The sequence below is a fragment of the Pollicipes pollicipes genome, unplaced genomic scaffold, assembly GCF_011947565.3.
Source record: "Pollicipes pollicipes isolate AB1234 unplaced genomic scaffold, Ppol_2.1 Scaffold_4740;HRSCAF=5597_pilon_pilon_pilon, whole genome shotgun sequence".
NCBI lineage: Eukaryota > Metazoa > Arthropoda > Thecostraca > Pollicipedomorpha > Pollicipedidae > Pollicipes > Pollicipes pollicipes.
The window spans coordinates 28,720,041-28,742,564 of NW_023596545.1; the positions used below are offsets into that span (position 1 = coordinate 28,720,041).

Below are 22,524 nucleotides of genomic sequence, written 5' to 3' on the forward strand. Positions count from 1 at the left end.
CGAATGACAGCCGTGATGTCTTGAAATCGTGCTCACAAACGCCATATATGAACTCCTCTATAATCATATCTTTCTTGGCCTTTATCGCCGTATGGCTCATGGAATAGCAGGACATTAATGACGCTATGATGACGTTATCAATGTCAAGGCAGCTTAAAAATACTCAAAAATAAAAATAAAAATAAAATAATAAAAAAGGGTTGTGAACAGCACCGAAAGACCTTCAAAATGGCTATTTCAGTTCAAAACCCCATATAAATGTGAAACACTCCCTTTTAGAGACAACACGTGGCAAAATTGTGCGGATGGTGTGTTCGCGTGTTGTCTTTTTTTACTTGAATTTGCATTCCTAGATAAAAGTTGTGTTCGGTTCAGACGCGGTACGCAAGCTCAGTAATGATATTATCCATCAATAATTCATCTCGTTTCGTATGCTACGCTTTAGGCTCAGCCCCGTCCCCATATTTGTAAGCGCTGGCTGGACCCGTTATCTGCAACAGGACGCCTAATCTGATACCCAGTCTGTAACTGAACCTGAAACTGAATCCGAAACACCGGCGAACGCCATCATCGGGCGACGAGAGCTTGTTTTTCACGCCACCACCGCGAAAGCCTTGTGGTAGCGTGCGATAACAACAGTTCCGCCGCGCGTCGCCAGGTGTACGACAAGAAGTTCCGCAGCACAGTAGACGCGTACGTGACGGTGGCGGTGCGCCTGCTGCCGCGGGAGGCCGTCATCAAGTCGGGCTCGCTCCGTATCAAGGGCGTCACGGCAGAGGAGTTCGTCTCGCGGCCGGACAGGGAGGTGAGTCGCCGGCGGATCTCGCTGGGCGTCACGCTCGTGACCTATCTGCCCACTGGACTCAGAACGTATGACCCGCGCCACGCCTCCCGTGACATGCGCCACAGCTCGTGCCCCGCCTCCCGTGACACGCGTCACAGCTCGCGACACGCCTCCCGTGATATGAGTCACAGCTCCCGCCGCGCCTCCCGTGACATACGCCACAGCTCGTGCCACGCCTCCCGTGACATACGTCACAGCTCGCGCCACGCCTCCCGTGACATGAGGCACAGCTCGCGCCACGCCTCCCGTGACACGCGTCACAGCTTCCGCCACGCCTCCCGTGACATTAACCCGGAGCTCGGTCTCAGGCACCTGGCTCGTTCCGCCACGCTCACACCATGCAGTGTCTCGCTCAGGCTGTCATGCCCTCGAGGGCCTTGGCCACGTTCATCGGACGAGGGAAATGTCTCTTGCTTACAGTCAGATAAACATATGCACGAACACGACCCACAATGTTTTGATTCGGCACAGGTCAAGGTCACGGCTTCCCGCCGTGACGTCACCGCCCCCCCCCCTCCCCCAGACGCCGTCGATGCACGAGCGTCTGATCGTCCAGCTGGCCCGGCTGTTCACCACCGCCCCCCCCCCCCTCCCCCAGACGCCGTCGATGCACGAGCGTCTGATCGTCCAGCTGGCCCGGCTGTTCACCACCGCCCCCCCCTCCCCCAGACGCCGTCGATGCACGAGCGTCTGATCGTCCAGCTGGCCCGGCTGTTCACCACCGCCCCCCTCCCCCTCCCCCAGACGCCGTCGATGCACGAGCGTCTGATCGTCCAGCTGGCCCGGCTGTTCACCACCGCCCCCCCCCCTCCCCCAGACGCCGTCGATGCACGAGCGTCTGATCGTCCAGCTGGCCAGGCTGTTCACCACCGCCCCGGAGAATGTTGACCTGTTCGGCGTGCAGAACAACGACGCCGGCGGCGTGGACGTGCGCTACTCGGCGCACGGCTCGCCCTATTACGACAGCGAACGCATGGACGGCATCGTGGCGCAGAACAAAAAGCAGGTGGGCGGTGGGGGGCGCCGCGCGTGGCGCGTGATGAGGCGAGGCGGTAGCGTCTGTGCATGCCACGGCTGGTGTGGGTGGTGCGTGGTGTTGAAGGTGGCGGTTGTTGTGTTGCGTGCATTTTTGTTGCGGCGGCTTATAATGTTTGGTTTGCTTATCATTTAGCTGTAGTCGTGTGAGTGCATTGGTCTTGTGGGAGAGAAACGCTGGTTCGTCACGGTTATTGTTGTCATGCTTATTAGAGAACTGCGTAATTGAATACTATTTCACCTCGAATATGATGAGTGGGATATGAGGGAAGTACAATGGCCGATACGTTCCCGGGTTTTTATCACCATTAAGATACTATGCCCTGACACTGCGACGGAGCCACGCACAGCTGACCGGCCCCGCGGATCCATCTTAAGCTGCTGGCATGCCGTCCTCGCGGGTGCTAACCCCTGTGATCTGCGTGCTCAGCTGGAGGATTTGTTCGGCTTCGAGATCGAGCAAGTGGGCATCAATGACTGCCTGTACGAGGCAACCTGCCAGGGCAGCTGCCACGCCGAGCTGAAGATCTTCGACGACGAGGTGTACCGCGTCCAGACCAACACGTCGAGCATCATAGGTGGGTCGCAGCGTCGGGATGGTGGTGAGCGTATCTCGCTCCTACCGCGCCGACAGTAGGCATCGGATCAGTAGAGGGAATAGGGTCCGTAAATGCCCAGTGCAGTTAAAGCAAGCTACGCATCTGGAGTACATAAGGAAGTTGACTTCTCTAACGCTGGGCCTGGCCCCGCCCTTCGCTCGCTCCGCCATCATTCTGTGAAGGCCTGCATGCCACACGAAGTAGCTGAGCTATTGCGTCACTGATCCCGATCATGGTGGTGGATGGGTGTAGTCTCGTTGGATTTAATGCCAACAACTGTTGCTGTATTGCCTATGTCTCCGTGTCATTTCGATAGCACCAGTGTGTCGACGTACAAATGGGAGGCACATGCTCATTGCATTTTGTACTGGTTCCCCCAGGCTGAAACTCCTGCAACAGCCGGTGCAACTTTGTGCTGAACTTTGAGCATGATTTTGCTTGGATCATTTTACCATGATCACCGCGAGTTTTTCCTCCCGATGACACTGAATCCGTTGCTGCGCCACAACATTAGGACTAGCACACGCGATCATCACGAGCCGCTTTTAAATCTTGTGACCGACGCCTGGGGCTGTTGGACGTCACCAGGTGTGAAGACGGAGCTGCAGTACCGCTGTGGCGAGTGCGAGGCCAAGATGGAGCGCCAGATCTGTCTACACGACGGCGGCTGGAATGAGGCGCGGCAAAAGTGAGTCGGTGGTGTTCAAAAGCCCCGATCCCGGAGCTGGTGACGCAGGCGGCTTACAACACACAAGAGTGCAATTAAAGATCAGCTGGTGCTTTGTAGAAATGGTGGATAAACCAAAAAAGTGTTTTTATTTAGACTGAAGCCTCTGACGTTCGCAGTTCTACTACCGTTTGCTAAGTCTGAACGCCTGCACTGTCACGGATGTTCACCGTATCCTACAACACACGAGAATGCAATTAGAGATCAGCTGGTGCTTTGCAGAAATGGTGGATAAACCAAAAATACATGTTTTCATTTAGGCTGACGCTCCTGACGTTTGCAGTTATATCTTTTGTGAAGTCTGAACGCCTCCGTTGTCACGAATGTTCATTGCATCTTCGGACCCCGACCCATCACGTTCGGCCACCGCGCTCCAAAGCGTCGGCCAGCCCGTCTGTGTGTTTCGCTCCGTGGTGGTGCGCGCCCGCGCGCCCGCGCTGCTCCCTCGCCGTCACCGGACCCCGCGCGCGCAGGTGCGACTGCCCGGAAGGCTACCCTGGCCCCAACTGCCAGGGCGACACGATCCACTTCGAGGGCACCGGCTACGCCTGGTTCCCGACGCTGACGGCGTGTAACGCGTCGCGGCTCAGCTTCGACCTGACCACGGCCGCCGACGAGGGCCTCGTCATGTACAACGGGCCGCTGTCCGAGCCCCCCGACTTCGTGCAAGGTCAGTGGACGACGCCGGCCGCCTGGGGAGGGGGAGGGCGTGCGGAGCCGCTGAGAAGCAAGGGGTCGTGGGGCTGAGGGGGTGGGGTGGGGTACCGAGCCAGGCCCCGGAAGATGAACATTGCGGAAGCTGTGCGTGTCCGGATCGCCCACGTTAGTTCAAGGAATGTGGTACAAGCCAGGCATCGCCGTGCGCGACTTTTTCGGATGTCCAGCGGGTACGGTATCAACTGCTATGTAGGCGTGCTTTCACCTGTCACAACGACCAGGAATTTCACGCACTGTATGAAGAGACAGCGAAGGATTAGACGACTTCGTATTGGTAAGTAAGGTCACTTGGCAAGCTGCCGCTGCCTGGTACCGCGGTGATATACTCTGTTTCACTGAACCTAGCGTCTCCCTCCTCCTCTAACATATCACTCGGTGTGCAGATTTTTTCGCGGTGGACCTGTTGGAGGGTCGCCTGCGTGTGTTCATGAACTACGGTACGGGAACGGTAGTGGCCAGTCCCGAGGTCAAGGTCGACGACGGGGTCATCCATCACGTGGACATCACCTGGGACACAGAGGTCAGTATGTATGCGGGCTCTTGCTGCCATGCTAGTCACGGTCTGGAGTCGTGGTGTTTCCGCTATGTTAACGTCGCATCGGGTGTGAAGTTAGGGATGGATATGGCGAGAAAAGATGCCGCGGTGCACGTCTTGAACGCCCGCAACAGGACCTGACGGAACAGGCGTGCCTAGTACTTGACAAACGTAAAGCAGGGGATCGAGAAGGATGCGTGGCAAGGGAAAACAACAGCTGCAACATGCAACGTGACGTGTAACGCGACGTGACGTGTGACGTGACGTGACGTGACTTGACATGTGACTATGCCGTGCCGTGTGACGTGACGTGACGTGACGTGTGACGTGACACGTGACGCCTCGCGTTACGTAAGTGACGTGTGACGCCGGCGACCCGCGTGACGCCCCTCCCCGCCTGCAGACGGTACTGGTGCTGGTGGACAGCTGCGTGGGCGGCACCACCTGCCAGGCGTCGGTGGCGGCGCCTGCCGCGCCTGACGGCGAGAAGAACGCCTTCCTGAACGTGGTGACGCCCCTGCAGCTAGGCGGCTCGGCCGTGCCGCTGGACCGCGTGCAGGCCTTCATGTCCTGGGAGACGGTGCCCGGCTGGGGCGGCTTCTCCGGCTGCCTCCAGAACATGACCTTCCTCGACAGGGTGAGACAGCGCCCGCGAGCGGCGGGCGCGCAGAGAGCGAGACGAGCTTCGTGTGTGCTCACGAACTCAGTAAACCGATCATTATGTAGGTGTGTTAAAAAACGGAGAGTCACGTCAGTTGTGTGTATGATTGTTGAGAAAGGCTGAGGCGAAACAGATATACTTAAATTTTGGTTTACTCTGTCCAAATCACGAACAAATCGCTGTTAGATACATATGAATAATACCGTCCAAAGTTGATGCAGCATCGCCTATTTTACGTGTTTTGTGTAGCACAAGTGTAACTGGAGTTAGTTTAGGCGTGGTGCAGATTTTTGCAAGAGTAGAGTGCGGTTTTGGGCTATTGTGACAATTTGGATCCGGTTCGGGCAGGAATTAAGGTTTCAGCAGAGAACTGGTTTATAACCATCATCCATGACATGGGCCATCTATCATCCCCATCGAAGTGATAAGTATTTATCATAGGTAGTGTGTTGTCGACAGCTTGACTGCGACCGTATTTGCATCGCTCCCACGTCACGTATGTCTCGAATCCTCCAGCCAGAGCCACGCAGTGACTGGAAGGAGGCTGGTGACCCACTCCTTGTGTCCGTCTAACGCGCAGGTGTTCGACCTGAGCGCGCCTGCTGAGGGGAAGGACTTCAGCCGTTACTGCTCGGAGGTGGTGAAGGCCAAGCCGGTCATAGAGCCGACGTCTGGCTTTCTGGCCGTCATTCTCGGCTGTGCGGGTATCCTGCTGAGTGAGTGATCCCCAGCTCGTTGCTCAGCGCTGACCTGAGTTGGAATGCTTGAACTGCTGCTTGTATTGCATGAGTGGTGAGTGGTGCACCGGGGCACTTTGTTTCGGCGTGTCAATGCGCTGTACCAAAGCTGTCCTGCGGAAGGTTTTGCAACGCCGTGTACCGTCCTTGGCGTGTCAAAATCGAGATTCATTCACACAATGACACTCATCGATTGACAACTCAGCGCTGTTCATTCATTCATTCATCCATCCATCCATCCATCCATCCATCCATCCATCCATCCATCCATCCATCCATCCATCCATCCATCCATCCATCCATCCATCCATCCATCCATCCATCCATCCATCCATCCATCCATCCATCCATCCATCCATCCATCCATCCATTCATTCATTCATTCAGTCAGTCAGTCAGTCAGTCAGTCAGTCAGTCAGTCAGTCAGTCAGTCACAAAGAGACATCCGGTCGTCATTGTCACGATTATTCCGAGACGAACCCGATGTTCCGCTGTGGTTCAATGTTCAATCTTCGCCGACTCGGCTGCGACGCGCCCCCGGCCTGAACCCGCCCCTCGCCGACAGTGCTCATCATCGCGGTGATCATGTACCGCCGACGGCACGTGCGAGCCCTCTACAAGGAGCCGACGGACGAGATGCGGGACACCATCATCAACTATGACGACGAGGGCGGCGGCGAGAAGGACCAGACGGCGTACGATCTCAGCGTGCTGCAGGTGGCCAACGGCGTGCCCAGTGAGTTGGGAGCGGGAGGGGGCCGGACGTGGGTCGGTCGGACCCTGACTTCAGACATGGAGTGGCCCTGATGGGACGCGTGTGAGTGTGTGTGGATGTGCACCGCCGGCATGAAGCTGTTACCAGATTTTTTGTAAGGGTACGTGGGCTTTGGTAACGCTGATCACAAGCTAGATTTAGTGCCAGGTTTTCAAACATCACTGGTGTTACCAGAGGGTCACTTTAAGCATGCCTGCGGTGCTGGTCGTGGCTTACTGCTAACTGGCCAAATGTGAGAGAATGCTGTGTGTGTTAACAGTATCAGTTCACAAGCACCGGAGAGGATGAATTATGATGTCGCGTCAGCAGTAACAAAATTGGCATTTGCCTTGCGATACTGTGTCTTTTGGCTCTGAGTCCGTCCAGTTTCCACTTCACGCTGCCAGTGTCTTAGTTATCAATCTGCCTGCCATCTATGCCAAGTGTCCTGCACTACAGCTTCAGTTGTGCACGGTTGGGCATGTGGTCGATCCGTGCATGCTTGAGACTACGAGCGTTCTGAATAGGAGCTCTCTGGCACATCCGTGGGCAGTTGATGTTGTTGGAGGAGGGCGATGGATGTAGTTTAAGTGCCTGTTGACTTTAATAACGGCGCCGAGGAAACCTCAGGCTAATTGCTCACCTAATTGCAGCTGGCGGCGAGTAATTTGAGTGTTTGATGCGAAATTTAACGAGAACAGTGCTTCACCCCCTATTAAATTCCTCACGAGTTAACGATAACAACCCGTGAGATTTTCGCCCACTGTGTGCCATGCATCGAGCATTCTGCCGCCCCTACAGCAGAGTTTAACCGCATACAAGCAGCTTGTCACCCAGACGACCACCGGGACCCCGTGACATCGCCGTGCTCCCCGCAGAGGAGAACGGCCGGCCGGTGGGCCAGACGCCCGGCCAGCCGCCGTCCGTGCGCAGCTTCATCGACGACAACAAGAACCAGATGGACAAGGACGAGCAGGCCTGGCCGTCAGACGACGTCAGGAACTACGCCTACGAGGGCGGCGGCAGCTCGGCCGGCTCGCTCTCCTCGCTCAACTCGGGTAGGCGGCTGGTTGGTCGGCCGGCGCGCCGGCAGGATGTGGGGGCGCGAGGCTTGGTGGCGCGCGCCTGACGGGGCGCGGGGCTTCTGCGAGGCAAAACAGGTCGTTTGTTGCTGTTTGGATGTGGCAGGTGGATGGTTTCATTTCCGTGGCGTCGGGACGCTACGTCTCGCTAAAGCGCAGATGAATGGAGTGGATTTAGAGGGTGGCCGGATTATCTTGGAGCGAGGGAAAATGTTTACGTAGATTTTCTCAGGATTAAGGGAGTTTTTAAAGTCTGACTGGTGTAGTGGGTGCGCCAAGTGCCAGTCGTTTTGATTTCCTGAGCGATATTAGCACTTATTTCTGATAATAACTTCTAATTTCACGTCAGTGTCGTCCCAGCCGCAGTGGTGGCTGCCGCCTTTATTTTTAACCCGACTATCTTTAGACACCAAGGCGCAGCTAAACGCTCGACACGACGTGGGGCTGTCACAGCTGGCGGTGTCGTGACGTAGTTGGACGGGGGCCCCCGGGCACCTCGGGTACCGTGCCTTCTGACCCCTCGGCCCCCCGCTGCAGGCACAGACGACAACGACCTCAACTTTGACATCCTGAACGAGTTTGGTCCCCGCTTCCGCAAGCTGGCCGACATGTACGGCGGTGGCGACGAGGACGAGGACGAGCCGGCGGCCGGCGGCCGGCCATCGTCTCTCGCTGGCGAGTCCTGGTGCTAGCGGCGGCCCGCCACCTCGGCCTGAGCAGGTGCCGCAGAGGACGCGGCCCCGCCGGTGGCCGAGAGGGGCTGGGTCCGTGCTGGACACGTCGCGTGCCTGCGACGGTCGTCCGGCGCTCGTGGGTGGTTCCGCCCGTCCCCAGGGAGGACTGTCGGACGGCGGCAGCTGTGAGTCAAGCGAACAAAGGACCTTGGGTCTGCCTGCGTCTGCGGCTATCTCGCCCGCGCCAGGCCTTTTGTGGCCGTCGACTGCCGGACACGGGAGACGCCTCGAGGCAGCGTGTGGGCCCAACCGCGGCCATTGTAGCGGCGAGAGGAGTGACGCACGGCGCAGGACCAAGACCAGCGCCGGACCGAAGCCAGCGGCGAAGTTGTGATACCCGGACGTTGTCGTGCGTGGACAGCACGAACGGCCGCGCCCGGAGGTGAACGCACGAGCGGGATGCCCCACGCGGTGAGCCGCCGGCTAGCAGATATCATTGCCACGGAGTACTTAATCTATTTTACGGTGCGGTTTGTGTGCGCGCGCGTGCGCGCGGTGCCCGCCAGCTACCGCGCGCCTAGTCATGTGAACTGCGGACGGGCTGTCGGGACCACAACCAACCAACCAACCAACCAACCAACCAACCAACCAACCAATCAAAGCTGTGAACCTGCGTGCTGGCGGGCGCGAGCGCGGCCGGGCGGGAGGTGGGGCGCAGGGCGGCTGACGCCCGGCGGGGGCGCGGGCAGGCGCCCGGCGGCGCTCGTCCAAGTGCCGGCGTTGCGAGTCGACGCCGTGTTTTGTAATCCATGTGATTGGTGCATCGGTGGCCGTAGCTAGCGGTGTTGCGTGTGCGGCGGCGGCGCGCCGGCCGTCGCGCGCGCGTGTCGCGGTGACCGGTGGCCGGCCCTCGGCCGGTTCGCACCAGGTTCGGGGTGGGGTGGACCGGAAGAGCGGAGGCATTTTACGTGTAGGGTCTCCTGCCGAGAGGCGGGACGCGACTGCCCGTGGTGTGATCGTCAGTGGGGAGCGGTCCAAGCTGAATTGTCACTGTCACATTCCACTTTTCTACAGCGGCGACGTCACGGTTGACTGTGCCTCGCCCCGCGGCTGTGGGCCGGGGCTTGCACGCTGGTGATGATGATCTCAGTCCAGATCTGGAGGTGCGTCCTGGAGCTGTCACTCGTGCAACTGTGCCCTCACTAGAGCCTCCTGCCCTGCCGGTAGCACTCTAGCCCGCCCGGGGCCGGTGTGTGGCTGTCTGTACCGATGTCCCGCATTTTCTCAGCACAGCGGGGAGTGGCCCGAGCGGTCGGGCGGTCTCTCTTCTCTTTTATATGTTTGATAAGGTACCGACAGTGCCATAACGCTGCTTCTTTTAAATAAAAGTGCCTCACGAATTGTCGGTCGTTTGGAGGTGTTATCTAGATGGTATGCACTTGGCTTTTACAATGGTAATTTGACTGGGGTTTTAGCGTCAAACTCGCTGTAAAAGACATCTGTCAACTTCAGTGTTGTAGTTTTTACGGCGGTGCTTCTTGCTTGTAGTTAAAAGTGTCTGATGAGTTTCTCTTTTTTGACTGAGTGAAGAACAAAGCTGCGTTTTGTCCCCAATTTCTGAAACGGCTATCGAAAGGGTTGCCCGTCTAATATAACCAATCAATCGAAGGGGCTGCCCTAAAAAATTAACGTAGCTTAACATGAGACTGGCCCATTTGCGTGTTTAATAGTACAAATTTCACGCAGGTCAGTGCAGCTGGATGCTTGGAAATCGAGCCCCGGCAGCTTTGTTACGAGAGATGGCCTTTATATCCGCGGTCTGCTGTTCAGTTCGTGTCCAGCCAATCAACTTCTCGTTTTAACAGATACCTTTCACAACTAGGAAGGTGGCCGTGCAAAACTACAGTGATTTTATACCCGCAGCGCTGGTCGCTCGTGGGTATGCATAATGGCTGCTCGGATGTACGCGCACATTGTGAGAAACCGTCGGCCGACGGGTTTCCCGTCACAAATGTCATGACACACGATGTTTCGGAGCGTCGGCTCGGGCGGGCCCTCCCGTCCGAGCCAATCATCAGTCATGCGCCGGGCCAGCCTCCCCGTCTATCCCCGCCAACTGTGCTTAGCGTGCCTCTCCGTCTCGCGCTGGGTAGGGCCCGTCGGAGCGCTCGGCGGCCGCGCCTGGCCGCCGTCGGCTCCGACATTCCTGCCCAGGCCGGCTGTCGCGGTCGACGCTCGCCAGCGGACCGACGGCCGCCGGTCACTGACGATTCGTCATCGGCAATGACCGGCGCCGGCACGCGGTGGCCGTCGTTAATGCGTGCCGACATACCGGCGGCGCCGCCACGGCCCGGTTGCGGGCGCCACAGGGCCACGTTGGGAGGCGTGGTGTCCTCGTTGTTGGGCGAGGGGCTGCTAGCGGACAGGTGTGTTGACTGCCTCGTGACGCGGGGTCACTGTCAACTGTGGTGTATGGGAGGGCCGTGTGGTGTTGGGCATTGTCGTGAACGATGTGCTTAGGTGGCGTCCGCCATGGCGCGATGAGTAATGCAGTGGTTGCGGGCGAGGCCGTAGCACGCAGGTCAAGTGAGCATTATTTGGTTAGTGAGAATATTGTCCGGCTGCTACGCTTTCTGAGGGGGCTTTGTCACCACTGATCGTAGGTTGACGTATTTTCTCTGCCGCAGGGAGTGTGATCTATAAAAAGGCTAAGACTTAAGAACCATTCACGTACCAGCGCTTTGATCATATGCGTGTTTCCTGTCGCATAGTCACATTGCCACGACTTCCTCTCCCCACGTTCGAGTAACATGGACTACGTAAATTTACAAGTGCCGATGAAACAAAGTTCGACAAAAGTAAAGGATGACAGTTAGAGGAAAAATATCATAGATGTCGGGTCCGGATTTCAGCATACAGGTGCCAAAGCAACATAGCGCTATATGATACCGTCACAGGAGAAAACGGAAGTCCCATGCGCACAAGTTGATTTACGCAGGCAGACAATCGCTCTCGTGCGCGAACAACGATCCCGTTTTGGATATTTTTAAAGGATTAGCGACATATATCGCCAACCAAACCAGAAAAAGACGTGAAACCACCTGTACGGTGCGGGCGTATGTACGGGCTGTAACTCACTGACGGATTGTAAAACTGTCCGAGCCAAGCTACAGTTACGATCGACCGGTAAGCGGTCAGAGAGCTGTTGTTTCCAAAGCCGATCTCAAATACACGACGCCCCGTCTAAATGGAGGCAGATTGAGTCATGCAAGTTACACGCAAGTTTAGTCCTGTTCACTGTGATAAATAATCACCCAAGATATGCATGCGTTCTATAAAGCTTCAGTCATAATGGCCGCTGCTCTATATCCTTGTAAATTTAGCGATTTTGCTCATTAATCCTCGCCCAAAAGGGGAGGGGTCGGTACGATCCTATTTTTTCAAGAATAATCCTCCAGCATGGTGTGCAATGCTGTTATGTATACATATATATATAGGACGACGAATCGGGTCGACGGTTAAAATCACGAGATCTTACAAGCCTCGAAAACATCTGTTTTTTCTGTAATTATCCTACGCCGCATTAAGCGGCTAAATCGAGCTTTACCTCAGACACGACCAGGCATGTCAGCACGAAACATGTCCAGCTGAAATGTCAGCATTGATTTTTTAATTGAAAACGTCATGTTGAAATTGACAAAGTCATGTGCAAGCTCAAAGTGCCTTGAAATATTTAAAGCGGCATGTACAAATTCAAAGCGTCGAGTTAAAATCTTAAACGTCATGTCAAAGTTGAAAATATATCAGTTAACAGCATGTCCAACTGTCTCGAACGAATGAGGGCATGTTATCTGAGTGCATGCGCACGAGGACCAACGCAGAACGCATTCACACCGATAGCGCGTGGCGATGCATCGTTTTTGCGCCCCCCCCCCCCCCGTGCGTATATCTATTTCAGTGGCGTCCGCGCTCGTTGGCTGTAACCACGTACACTGGGCAGCCTGCTTGACCAGCTTTTGGAGGACGCGCGTTTGTGAGGGAGGTGCGTTCTGGCTATGTAATACCTGATAGTGAATACTGCTGCATGCATGCTCTGTTTCGTGAGGCGGGCACGCCAAGGTTATTTAATCGCACTCTCTTTCATCCCGAATACGCTACATGTTGCTGCAGTGCACCAAAACACGCCCAGATGAAAGAGCTGGTAATGCTCAAATTTCCATTTCGGCCAAATCCTACGCCGAACTTAAATGCGGGCCGGATTACGCACTTGGCTGAGCGAAAGCATGGCTGCACCGACGAAGCTCGCGTTCTGCGAGTTGATATTTTAATCAAACATTAATATCCGCACCAGTGCGCAGTTCGTTCAGTTTGAACTAGGCCGGGTTGCCTGCAGCAGAAGCGACGACTAAATGAGAGGAAGCGCGTTCCAGGTGGTAAAACAGACCTGCAATCAGCTGTCAGCAAAACTACAGCCAATAGTTACAGATGGATATGGCCACGAAGCACTGCCGCCTTTGCACAGGTTTCGTCTTTGTCTTTCCGGCTTCTGCTTTCGCTTAAATGGAATGTTCCGCATTTTAAGATAACGAAGCAAGCATCATGGATGATAAAAATCACTTATAACTATCGCTTTACTTTTAAGTGGAAAAGACTGCTTTTCACAGCACAACTACTTTTGTTAATGACTGTCCTCAATACTCCATTGATTGCATCATGGAACGTTTGTATGACGTTGAGGTGTTGCCAAACTAGCGGTGCAAATTGTTCCCGTTGCATTCACTCGTGGTAAGTACGTCAAACTCACCGAGAGATAGCAGTATTACTGTGCTTCTACTTTGACCCTTTCTCGTGGTATCCTTGTGTAATTATCCATCAGTTTAAGACGTTTATTTACGTTCACATACTCGATTATGGCGCTTCTGTAAGTTGTTTTGTTTGCAGGTCTTTTTGCCGTAATAGGTAGAAATGGTGTCCAATTTCTTATATCATATAGCGCAAAACTTGATTCGTGATTGAAGCTTGCACAGTCCGCTCAACATTGATTGAGAGCCAACTCACGTCCACCAGGGGCAGCGCTACCAATTTTTGGTCGGGGGACGAGGTCACAAAACTATCGCGAGCCTTTAATAAAAACAAAGGGACGAGGAATCATGTGTTCAATAACTGGCATTCTTGTAAACGATCATTGTTATGGAAATTCCGCACGTGTTTTGAGCTACACCACCATAGGGAATGGGGCGCAGATACTGGGATGGGGACATGGTCTGGGACCCGCAACTTTCTGGAAATTTAGCATGGGGCCTTTTGGGTGTTAACTGCAAATATAGACACAAATGGCTGTCATCCCCTCGACTTCTCCGCGTGGGCGGATGTCCGTTGTTTCATCCCGGCGGGAGCATGATCGCATTATCTCAGCTTTTTCTCAGCACATCATATTTTCAATGGAGTGGCTTTTTCTCAGGATAGCATGTATCTGTGTATCAACGTGTGTACATACGGTGGAAAAAGTTTCGGGGGTGACATTTTACGTGTTTGAATCCCGCAGCTACGCTACGGCTGGGGCGCCCCATTCCAAAAGTGTGTTGTTTTTTCTTATGGAAAAGTAACAACAAAGAGTAAATCTTGCCATTTCATACCGTGTCAATAAACATAGCAACGATCCGCTGCTTGAGCATCACAAAGTTCGCATACTTCTTCCAGGTCTGCACCGCCACCGTTTATGGTGCGGTCCTAAGCGCATCCAGACGGTCTTTGTTTTGTGTTTACACTGGCAACAGCGACTGCGGCTTGAACTGCATCAGTTTGACTCAGGCGAAGACGATCATATAACACACTGCTGGTGGGTCGATCCTCGTCTGCGTCTGCATTTATCAAAACAATTTTCAGCCCCGTCATCGCACGATGAAGTTGTATTCAGCTGTGGGTGAACTGGCGGGCAGGGTCGTGAGAAGACGATCAAGCGCGATGACCTCAGGGATGTGCTCCCGAGCGCTGTGCCTGATATTGCGGAAAACGGACAGGGGGAAAGATTTGAATACAGCCACCAGGGGCCATACGTGACCCTTTGCAAATGGGAAGGGGCAGTCCCCGGTTGCCCTTCTGGTGGCACTGTCCTCGGGCGTGTCCGTAGGGTTGGCATACGCAGCTTCTGCGCGACCTGCAATAAAAATGTCCCGAGCTGGAAAAGAACGAAGGAAGAAATTAAACCGCGTCTTTTCCGGCAACATAAGTGGCATATCACAACGCGATGGACTTAAAGCGAGGTGCATTTTGAGCATGTCTTCATGCAAAGTATAGGATGACAACCTGTCTTCGGCTGGTGAGTGATATTTGTAGCCCCCTAAAGGGAATGCTTTACATTTGAAGATATTGAAGCAAGCATCAGATACGATAAATAAGCTCCCTTATGCCTGGTGGTAAACTTAAGTGGAAAAGACTGCTTTTGACTCCACAATGCTCCGTTTAGCAAATATGCACTTCAATGCATCATGCTTTGATTTCATAATCACGCCTTGAGGAACATTGGTTGAGAGACAATTAACGGCCGTTATATATGGAAATTGCACTCACTAACGCCAGATATGAACGCATCAGCACTACAATTTTCTTGGCCCTGATCGCCGCATGACTTCGATAATTGCAGGATTTCAATGACGTAATCATGGCCTCATGAATGCCAAGATGACTTTTAAATACGTTCCACGAAATAATCTTCCCATTTTCGCGAGCGCGTGGCTTATAATTCAGGGCAGCTTAGGTTTTAAGAAGAGCAGTTTTATAAACTGTACCGAAAGGTCTTCGAGATGGCTATTTTAATTCAAAACCCCACATAAACGTGGAACACTCCTTCTAATGATTTTCCAGTGAACCTTAGAAAGGAAAGGAAGCAATTCTCGAGAAATCTTTAGTACCATCTCTTCAAGCCCGTGGCCAAAATCTTCCTCACGGGAGCCAGGCGCAAAAACGGCGAGAGATAGATAGCGATTTCGAATGAATCTGATTGGCAGTGAGACAGAAAATACGACACACCCACTCAAGGATAATACTTTTAAGTTGGCCCCTACCGGTCCGGCCAGTCAGTGCCGGAATGCTCATCGAAAGCCATGCCGCCACAGTTAAAAGACCATAAAATGTTTAAAGATTAAACAAAACCAGTAAATGCATCTGAAACATCAGTAAATGCATCTGAAACGTCTGATTAAACAAAACCAGTAAAAGCATCTGAAACAAATAACTGGACACTTCCGTGATGTGTGCCCAATCTGTCCATACGTAAACAAGTTATGAGTGTTCAAACTTTTATATCTTGGTATCAAACTGACCTCGGTCAGCTCAGTGATTTGCTTTAAGCTTGAAAATCCCCTGGACAAAAAAGAATGGTACTAGAAAAGATATGTAAATTTTGCGTCGCTCCACTCGGCCGTTTTATTTTTCCTTGCTCAGCCCGGGAAACAGCTAAAAGAAAAATTCCTGTCTGCCCACCGTCGTCGTCGTCATAAGGGGCTTACGGCACACTCAGCTGCTGGGGCTACATAGTTTCGCCTGCCTCTCACCCTGGCCGTAGGGGCGAACACCGCAGGGACGTCTTCCTCCCTGGCCGAGCTGGGCTGATACCTTAATTTCATTTGTTCTCATTTCAAATACAAAATTGTTTACATCAAACTTGTTTAAAATACGAAAGTTCAGTGATATGATATTAATGGATTAAAACTTGCTTTTAACAGCAAATTTCATCGGAATTGCCGTACACATTGTGACTCCTGGAGAACGGGAATGGCTAAAGAAAATATCATATGCTGGTGCCATCATGCAAGACACTTATGCATCATTAATTCAAGGTACGCAACAAAAAACACACAAAGTTGCTGGGCTTATCTGTTTGCTTTCTAAAGCTTCTGAAAAACATGACAGTGGGAGCGGTGATAGCAGGTGGTGGTCATTGACAGAGAGTGTGCAAAACACAGTCGTACCTAAGTTAGGAGCATTTTGGTGTGTCCGCTGTCAGTCAATGTTTTTTAAGATCAGTTTTCACTGTTTCCTTTAAATATGTCTAATATTCATAGCCTGCAGGCACGCGATCATCCACCACATCCTAATTCGGCTTTGAAATTCAGGCTCAAACGCCAACGGATGTGCTCCGCCAGTATAGGGTGAATATCGCAGAGTGGTGTTTTGGAGTCCTCGCGGCATCGTATTAGCTTTGTAACAATACAATCATACCGATGCGGGTACCTTCAATGTGGTAAACATGGGAAATCTGGCCTGTTAGTGAGAATCTACGTGATGGACTTTTTGCCTGCGGGAAGGCTGTTAGGGTAGGGGGAGTATCCCCCCTATTCGACGATAGGGGGGAACGCGTCCCCCGCCCCCCCCCCCCCCTCCCCGGCTCCCCGGTGACGCCGGCCCTGGTATCCAGCGTACGTGGGAATCGTGCTCACGGACGTCAAGTCTGAACGGCTCAACCACAATATTCCTCCTGGCCTTGAAGGCACCGTGGCCAGTGGCGTGGCAGGACATTGCTGTTGTGTCGTGCATGTCTGAACGGCCTAGAAATAGTCTGCATGAAAAATTCTGCACATTTTGGCGGGCGTGTAGCCCCGAAACTAGAGGGTTTTAGGTTGCAAAGGGAATGCCCCACGTCTGATGATGTTGAATCAAGCATCATATGCAATGAAATGAGCCCACTGATGATCCTTGGCAGACTTTTAAGGTGAAGAGACTGCTCTAGACACTGAAATTTCTGTATTCAGCAGAAATGCTCCTCATTACGTTATTACTTAATTGCGTCACGGAGCGTTGTTGTAACAGTACTCCCCTGCAGCTCTTCAATATCCCGAGATTGACAGGTGGTGCTGAATGCATGCTGAACCAAATATTGTTCGGTGCTCGTTTTTTGGCCCTTTCTAGTGACATTATTGCATATTTATCATTGAGTTTAGGGTGCTTATTTGTATTCACATGCTCGGTTATAGCGAAATGCTATCTCTAGTTGTTCTCTAATGAAGTGTTAAAGTTCTGGTTATTCAATAACAAGTCTTATTTACGTAAACGTTAGCAAAAAAGCATTACTTCTTGCATTATGTACCACAAAGAGTACTTCGTGTTAGAATGTTGCATGGCTTGCACAACATAGGCTGAGAGTCAACTCACAGCCATTGTTTATTGAAATGGTACCTACGAAGGCCAAAAATAAACGACTCAACAATTATATATCTATTTACCTTGTACGCCGCATGGTAAGTGAAATGACAACATTTTAATGACGCTATTATGGTGCAATGGATGCCCGAGTAACCTTGGAAAGGCTTCACGAAATAGTCTGCACGTCTTCACGGTCACGGTCATGTAGCTCAGAAACTTGAGGGTTTTAGGTCTTAAGAAGTGCTGGACTGTGAACTGCACCAAATCATTTTAACAATGACTGTTTTAGTTTAAACCCCATGCAAATGTTGAACGTATTTTTTAAACCACTCTACTACCTTCAATTTATATATATATATATATATATATATATATATATGCATATATATACATGCTTTTTTTAAAGATCACAGCTGACTCAGCATTGATTACATTTTTGAATGATTTTTAGATCAATCTGATGACAGTTTTCGCTTCGTCTCGATGTTCGTGTTGAATGTCACCAAAGCTCATGATGCAAAGAAGATGTAGATCGTCATGTTGCATGGCCGGGTATTATTCATGTTTCTCAACATTTCGCCCTCAAATGAAATTTTTTGGCAATGCCGATATGATCGCATATTTGTAAATTTCAAGCTCACTCGTGACTGTTTTAACAAAGACCTCATGCGTGCACTCATCAGGTTTTGTGATATCAGTACATCGCAAAATATTACTTGCATATGACATCACGCACGTAAGCATTTACGTATTACATATATATATATATATATATATATATATATATATATATATATATATGTGTGTGTGTATATTTGTCAGACAACAACGTTTATCCGCGGCACGCAAAACACTCAATGTTGCTGGGCTCTCCGCCCTAGTGGTGGCTTCCCATACAGATGGGTGCTGCACGCGTTTGTTTGCTAATGAGAGGGTTCTGCGTTCGCTGAACATTCTGGTTAATGCCCATCGAAAATAATTCGCTAGATGGAAGACTGCTTCCGCATGTTGCAATTGCACATCCGATGTCGCAAAACAAATCATGGCAATTGCTGAGGGCGTATTTGGCCTCACAACCGAACCATGTCTGACACGACTTATATTCGTGCACGTTTCCATTTCAGTCATACAATGGCGCCTTGGTGGACAGTAAATCAATGCCCAGAATAAAACAATAAATAACGTGCACCAGCGCCCCGCTGGGTGGTGGGGTTCGGAATTCTTGTTTGAGTAGCGGTGTTTCAGCTAACCGAATCTATTCATTCCAAGGTATTCCAACCGCGCATTTTCCGGTCACGTGATGACAACGAATGCGACGCTGATGAAGCTTGCAACATCCTTCGTTGCATGAGTTAATCTTACTTGCGGAACTCGGCCCTTCGTTGATTCTGGCCTTCCGCGCCGACGAGGTTGAGGGGCGTTAGGATCGTTGTGAGGTAAAACAGCACTACATGTTCACTGAAGGATTTCGGCATGCAAAGGCAGCGAATTACACTTTGCTCTAAGTGCCTGCCTTCTCATACAACTAATCGTCCCTGGTTTCATTAGCATCTCCTGTTAGCAAGCAGGCAGCATCATTAGCTCCACTCGCCGAGGATGTCCGCCTTGTGTGACATCTCGAGCGGCAGGCGGGCCCGCCGCCGTCACCAGCAGTCCCTGGCGGCGCCTCCGACGATCCCCCCCTCCCCTCTCTCCCCCGCCTCCAGGGAGCGGGAACCGACGGCTGGGCCGTCCCAACTTGAGGTCGCGGCACAACCGCGCCACGTCGCAAGGCAAGAAATGGGTTCAAGCAAACAAAAAGTGTTTTCCCTCATCCCTCAACTTTTTACATGCTCTCGCGCTGCCGCGCCGCCTCCCGTCAGTCGACTACCGCTCGTCCGAGCGTCGCACTGACAGCGGCACGCGCCCACTCAGCGACCCACAGCCGCTCGGGGGGGGGAGTGGGGGGGGGAGGGGAGCGACACCTGCGGCGGGTGGGGAGGGGCGCCCAGAGCCCCGGCGGAGATGCCCGCGGCGGTGAGACGGCGCGCGGCGGCGAGTGCGGCGCACGCGAGAGCACACCGCGGGACTCATCATGAGCATCTACCGCCGCCGCGAGATGGGAGAGTGGGAGGGGTAAGTGCGGCGTGCCGCGACACGCTGGTGTCGTGCGGTAATGCGCCCGTGACGTGTGTGTGACGTGTCCATGACGCATTTGTGACGTGTGTGACGCGAAGGCGACGGAGCGCGGCGGTGCCGCTGTGCTGGCATGGATGATATTGGCGTGGTTGTCGGAAAAAGAAGAGAACAAGTCGGGGAATGGCGAAGAGATGTATGGGCTGTTGAGTCGCGACCGATTAACTGATGTCAAAGTTAAAAGAAATGTTCCGTATTTGAAGATATTGAAGCAAACATGGGATGTAATAAACCAAGCTCACTTTCAAGTATTGACGTGTTTCTAAGTGGAAAGATTCCTCTAGAAACACAACTTCTCTGTTTAGCAAATAACTCCTCAATGTGTCATTGTTTGATTACGTCATCATACCTTTAACGATCTTTATTGAGGGCAATTGACGGTCGTTAGATCTGGGAATCGTACTCAACGCCAGATATGAACGACTCGACAATGGATTTGGACAATGGACTCGCCTCACGGCCAATGGATTTGCGGGATCAAAAATGACGTGATGATAGTGTTAAAAGTCTCCCCAAAGTGGTCTGTACATCTTTGCGGGTGTGTAACTCAGAAACAAGAAGCGTTAAGGTCATACGAATGGCAGGGCTGTGAACTGCACCGAATAATCTTCAAGGTGGCTTTTTCAGTTCAAAACCACACACAGATGTGGACCTCCCCCTATAAAGGTGACGTTGGTGGTGGTGGGATCAATCAATAGCACTTTATCCGTGACGGCTGTCCGCGACAGCTGTGTGGAGACGAGCAGGCGAAGCAGGTGTTATATATCCAATGCAGGGGAAAGACGAGGAGGTCATGATGCCGGAAGAACTTTAGCGGAACAGTACAGTAATCGTTTACCCACCCTTCTGTTGACGAATGTACAACTGCCACTTGATGGAGTATACTTATATAGGTATCCGCGTGTAGTTGTCACAATATGTCATAAAGGAAGTATTCCAATTTTGCATGAGATTCCAATCCAATCCAATTGTCTTTTGCATTTTGAACTGAAATCGCCCTTTTGAGAATCATTTTGTGCAGTTCACAGCCGTGCTCTTCTTGAAGGGCGTGTTGCACATTTGTGCGGGGTTTTGAACTGAAATGGCCATCTCGAAGATCATTCGTTGCAGGTCACAGCGCTGCCATCGAAGGTGTAAATACTCCGTGTCTTCTAGCTATACACCCCAAAGATGTGCAGACTATTTCGTGTAGCCTATTTCAAGGTTATTTGTGCATGACGCCATACAAACGTCATTCAGATTCTGCCACCCCATTAGCCAAATGGCGCTCAAGGCGAAGAATATGATCGTCAAGCTGTTCATAACTGGCGTTCGTGGGCACGATTTCCAAATATTATAGGCGTCAATTGGCTCTCAATCGATATTGAACAAGCTGAACAAGTTTCAATCATAAATCACGTTTTATGCTAGGTGATGTAAGAAGTTGGACATGGGTGCCAGCTATTGCGAAAATAAGTCTTGTAATCGAATAACTTAAGAAAAGCGCCATAAACGAGTTGGATAGGACAGAGCCTTTAAACTTACACATAAATATGCAAAAACATTACGAGAAAGAACGAAAACGAGAGCACACAACAATATTTAGTTGAAAAAAGACCTCCAGCGCTGTCACGGCCACCTCTCGGGAGATTGGGGTACCACATATGGATGCTAGGCTGGCAATTTCGCACGGATAGTTCGGCAGCGCCTCAACGTCACACAGACCTTCCATGACGCAATCGAACGATGACATATTGAGGAACATCTTTACCAAATAGAGAAATTTTGCTGTCTAGCGCAGTTCTTTCACAAAATTATGCCAATGGGTAGGAATCAGCTCATTTCATCATATCTGATGCCTGCTTCAATATCTTCAGGTGCGGAAAGTCCCTTATTAAGTATCGCACAGCGTACAACACCTTGCTGGACCCTGCCGACTAGACTGGAGGGCATAATGCAAGCTTTTCAAATCATAGCTATCCTTACAAACAGAGGAGTAGTTCCTGGCAGTGGAAATGCCGAAACCTCCCCCCAAGTAGCCAGCAAACTGGTTCTCCTCGGATTTGGATGTAGCGGAAGATAGCCCATATCCAGCCCAGATTCGGCCTACCCCATATTTGGCAGCACAATCGTAGGGAAATATATTTAAGGGGCAATATATCCCCTAAATAACGGAACCCTAGACATGTCACAAGTCGTCTAAAACCTCCATTTAATCCCAAGGCCACGGTGAAAATATGTCACGTACCTTAACTAGGGGAAAGTTATGGACGATGAAAAAACCTATTTCCGCAGTGCGTCCCCTACGATACGCTTCAAGATAACCCCATCGAACTATCGACAGATGTTCATGAAACTGGCTAACGCGAGCCGGTGAGAATTCGAGATTTAGCAGTCAAAAACTAACTACGAAACCCATAAAACGGGTATTCCATTCAATAGCTACTTGTGTAGTCCTAGCTGCATGTTAAAAACGCTTAACTCAGACACAGAAGTGCTTAGAGAAAACGGATACCTATCCTGTCTAAAGAGCAAGCTATAGACCATATAATTTACGTACCGCTGCCAACGACCGACGCGCCCAAAGAGAAAGCGACAGTGGCCACTAAGGGTAAGCGGTCCCCGCACATTCTTATGACTACACCACATCATGAACTGTATCCCCAGCCTATGGTGGATTTAACTCGCTATTCGCTCATTACAGCGAATGATTTTAAACCGAAGGTAAAAGATGTGGTCAGCACGCGTTTGTTTGACGGCAGTCTAGGAATAAAGCCCCGTGCTAGTTCCGTCAGCAAGCACCTCAGCGGTTTGGGGCGCTTTTTCTCGGAGCCTAGCCCTTTGACGTGTTGGAAACCTTTTGC

General features: G+C 51.8%; 1 protein-coding gene across 1 annotated transcript; it reads left to right on the forward strand.

Moving 5' to 3' along the window:
• Nucleotides 1-1,670: 1,670 nt before the first annotated feature.
• On the forward strand, nucleotides 1,671-8,403 carry LOC119098165 (DE-cadherin). Its single transcript, XM_037221096.1, has 10 exons — nucleotides 1,671-1,850; nucleotides 2,310-2,457; nucleotides 3,067-3,166; nucleotides 3,679-3,875; nucleotides 4,306-4,442; nucleotides 4,861-5,094; nucleotides 5,699-5,834; nucleotides 6,421-6,591; nucleotides 7,488-7,667; nucleotides 8,229-8,403. Exons 1-10 carry the CDS (start codon nucleotides 1,671-1,673, stop codon nucleotides 8,381-8,383), a joined length of 1,638 nt encoding a protein of 545 aa, XP_037076991.1. The 3' UTR covers nucleotides 8,384-8,403.
• Nucleotides 8,404-22,524: the final 14,121 nt, after the last annotated feature.

Coding starts and splice junctions, on each gene's coding strand:
- LOC119098165 (XM_037221096.1), top strand. CDS start 1,671: ATGCACGAGCGTCTGATCGTCCAGCTGGCCAGGCTGTTCACCACCGCC. Junction 5,835..6,420: donor CTGTGCGGGTATCCTGCTGA/GTGAGTGATCCC, acceptor CCTCGCCGACAG/TGCTCATCATCGCGGTGATC. Junction 7,668..8,228: donor GCTCTCCTCGCTCAACTCGG/GTAGGCGGCTGG, acceptor CCCCCGCTGCAG/GCACAGACGACAACGACCTC.